Source organism: Quercus lobata, chromosome 2 (assembly GCF_001633185.2).
Source record: "Quercus lobata isolate SW786 chromosome 2, ValleyOak3.0 Primary Assembly, whole genome shotgun sequence".
Taxonomy (NCBI): Eukaryota; Viridiplantae; Streptophyta; class Magnoliopsida; order Fagales; family Fagaceae; genus Quercus; species Quercus lobata.
Window position 1 is genome coordinate 97623945 of NC_044905.1, and position 3284 is coordinate 97627228.

Here is a 3284-nt window from a genome sequence, read left to right on the forward strand (position 1 = left end):
AAATGACGCAACTTGGTTGATACGGGTTGCAATTACCAATAAATAAAACCAAGGATCTGGAAATAAGAAATCTGAACAAAGTTTTTTTTTCAATCTTCAAATGTTTGAATTTAGAAATTATATGTTTGACAGGTAAGCAAAAAAAAGGGTTAAAGTGGGACCTATTATTACCTTCCATCTATGCTTAGCTAATATTCCTTCTGTTTTTACTCTCTCATCTGTTAGTTTTGTCTGTTTAAGTTGGTAAATGATCTTGTTGGGATATAAAATCTGCAATATTCACATGACAAATCCCCTGTCAGTGTTCTTAGATTGTTGACACACACACACACTGCTTTGTTTATATGTTCACTCAAAGTGGGGTTTTTGGTTTTTTTTTTATCCCTTGTGTATGTGTGTGTATAATTGTTTCCAGCTATCTCTGTAGCTCAGCAGTAGTAACAAAATCCTCTTTTTAACCCCATTCGTTGTCCTTTTCCTCCGAGATCTTGAAATATATCATCATCTTCTCTCATTTCACAATCCTCCTCTGTCCTTCATTCATTAACAAATAGCAACCAAGCAAAGCAAGCAACTTGTTCAAAACGTCCATAATAGTACACAGGAAAAAACTCAATAAAGGGTCCAACAAAAACCTCTGTATCCAACCCCAACCCAATACCCAATAGGCCCCATCCCCTCCCAACTCAAAAGCTCCAAAATCCTTTTTGTTTTATTTTCCCTTCATCCTTTTCTGTTTTCCTTGTACTTATAACTCTCTCTCTCTCTAGCCAGCCAATCCTGCCCATCTCCAATTTCCTTTTCTCTTTTTAAGCTTTTCACTTCTCCTTTATGCCCCCTCTCTCTCTCTCTTCCACAATTTTCCCAGTTCTGTAGTCCCCCCAGATGACCCTATTCTCCAACACCCACTTGCTAAAACCTATAAAACTCTAACCCTTTGTCCTTAAAACCACACCACACCTCCTCAAAAACCAATCTTTCTCAACACCCACTTGCTCAATCCTGTTCAACTCTAATTCCTTGTCCTCAAAGCCGCACAACACCTACTCAAAAACCAATTTTTCTCAACGCCCATTTGCTAGAACCTATACAACTCTAGTTCTTTGTCCTCAAAAGCCACGCTATACCCAACAAAAACCAATCTTTCTTATCCATATACATCCAAAAGACCATTCCCAAAACCTAAAACAAAATAAGTAGAAAATGAAGGAATATTGGACCTCCTTGGCTTCCCTTCTTGGCGTTTTGGCGTTTTGCCAAAGCCTCCTCCAAGTAGTGTTCCCACCTGAACTCCGTTTCGCCACTGTCAAGCTCTTCTACCGAATGTTCCACTGGGTCTCCTCCCACTGCTACTTTGACATAACAGAGATCGACGGTGTCAACACAAACGAGCTCTACAACGCTGTCCAACTCTACTTAAGCTCATCAGTCTCCATCACTGGCAGTAGACTCAGCCTCACACGCGCACTCAACTCAAGCGCCATCACCTTTGGACTCTCCAACAATGACAGCATAGTCGACACTTTCAATGGCGTCTCAGTTCTCTGGGAACACGTTGTCACTCAAAGACAATCCCAAACCTTCTCATGGCGACCACTACCCGAAGAGAAACGTGGGTTCACTCTTCGAATCAGGAAGCGAGACAAGTCTCTCATTCTCGATTCTTACATGGACTACATCATGGAAAAAGCCAACGACATTCGAAGAAAAAACCAGGATCGTCTTTTGTATACTAACTCGAGAGGTGGTTCGTTGGACTCGAGAGGCTATCCTTGGGAGTCTGTACCGTTTAAGCATCCAAGCACATTCGATACTTTAGCCATGGATCCTATAAAAAAGCAGGAGATCATGGATGATCTTAAGGATTTTGCGAATGGCCAAGGTTTTTATCAGAAAACAGGGCGAGCTTGGAAAAGAGGGTACCTTCTTTTTGGTCCACCTGGGACTGGAAAGTCTAGCATGATTGCTGCTATGGCTAATTATCTTGGTTATGACATTTATGATTTGGAGCTGACTGAGGTGCATACTAATTCTGAGCTGCGGAAATTGCTAATGAAGACTAGTTCTAAGTCTATTATTGTGATCGAAGATATTGACTGCTCACTGACTTTATCGAATAGAGCTAAGAGTAATAATGTTAGTACTAATGGTATTAGGAGTAGTTATGGCGATATGGGTGAAATGCGCGGTGGTGGTGGTGGCGAGGATGGTGGGAATACAAGCATTACACTTTCAGGGTTGTTGAATTTTACTGATGGGTTATGGTCATGTTGTGGGAGTGAGAGAATTTTTGTGTTTACTACTAATCACATTGAGAAGCTTGACCCGGCATTGTTAAGGAGTGGAAGGATGGATATGCATATTTTCATGAATTATTGTTCTTTCCCGGCATTGAAGATACTTTTGAAGAATTATTTGGGGTTGGATGAGAGTGATTTGGATGGTGTGGTTTTGAAGGAATTGGAAGGTGTGGTTGATAAGGCTGAGATGACTCCTGCTGATGTTAGTGAGGTTTTGATTAAGAATAGGAGGGATAAAGGGAAAGCAGTGAGGGAATTGTTGGAGGCTTTGAAAGTGAAAGCAAGGATTAGTGAGAAGAATATTGTGAGGTTGAGAGAGAAGGGTTCAGAGTATTTGGAAGAGGAGCAAGAAAAGAGGGCATTGGAGAGTCCTAAAGAAGGGTGTGAGTTTGAGAAAGAAGAAGAGAGTGATTGCAAGAAAGGAAATGATCAGAAACAAGAGAGTACTACTACTACAATAGAGAAATGATTACTATGAAGGATTTGGTTTTTTTTTTTTTTTTTTTTTTTTTTTTTTTTTTTTTTTTTTTTTTTCTTTTTAAGTTTTAATTATGGCATATTGCTCGTTGGAATTATTAGAGCTTAAATTTTTTTTTTGGGTGGGTTTGTGGGGGTGACACAACTAGAGGGAGAGAGAGGGAAAGATCCAAATTTAAAAACATGTAATATGTCTGTATTGTTAATTTAAATAATTGAGATGAGAAAAAACAAAAATGATATGATGAATGATCCATAGATAAGCTTATCTTTGTGGCGTGGGCTGCTATACATGGCCATATTTGTAGTTGTTTAATTTATGTGATTTTATGATCGAAAATGGCATGCATATGTCCCTTCTCAAGATCTTTATTTACTTTGCGCATGTTACAATATAGATCATTGGCGGTGGTTAATGGTTGGTAGTACTTGTTATGAGGTATTAGATATTTGAAATTATTTTAGACATACATGATACATTGCTTCTGCTAGCTGGGCCTTTTTTTG

At 39.1% G+C, this 3284-nt stretch overlaps 1 protein-coding gene across 1 annotated transcript; it reads left to right on the top strand.

Moving 5' to 3' along the window:
* Positions 1-757: 757 nt before the first annotated feature.
* On the top strand, positions 758-3069 carry LOC115977418 (AAA-ATPase At5g57480-like). The gene has a single exon (XM_031099248.1). It carries the CDS (start codon positions 1204-1206, stop codon positions 2767-2769), a length of 1566 nt encoding a protein of 521 aa, XP_030955108.1. The 5' UTR covers positions 758-1203; the 3' UTR covers positions 2770-3069.
* The last annotated feature ends 215 nt before the right edge of the window (positions 3070-3284 follow it).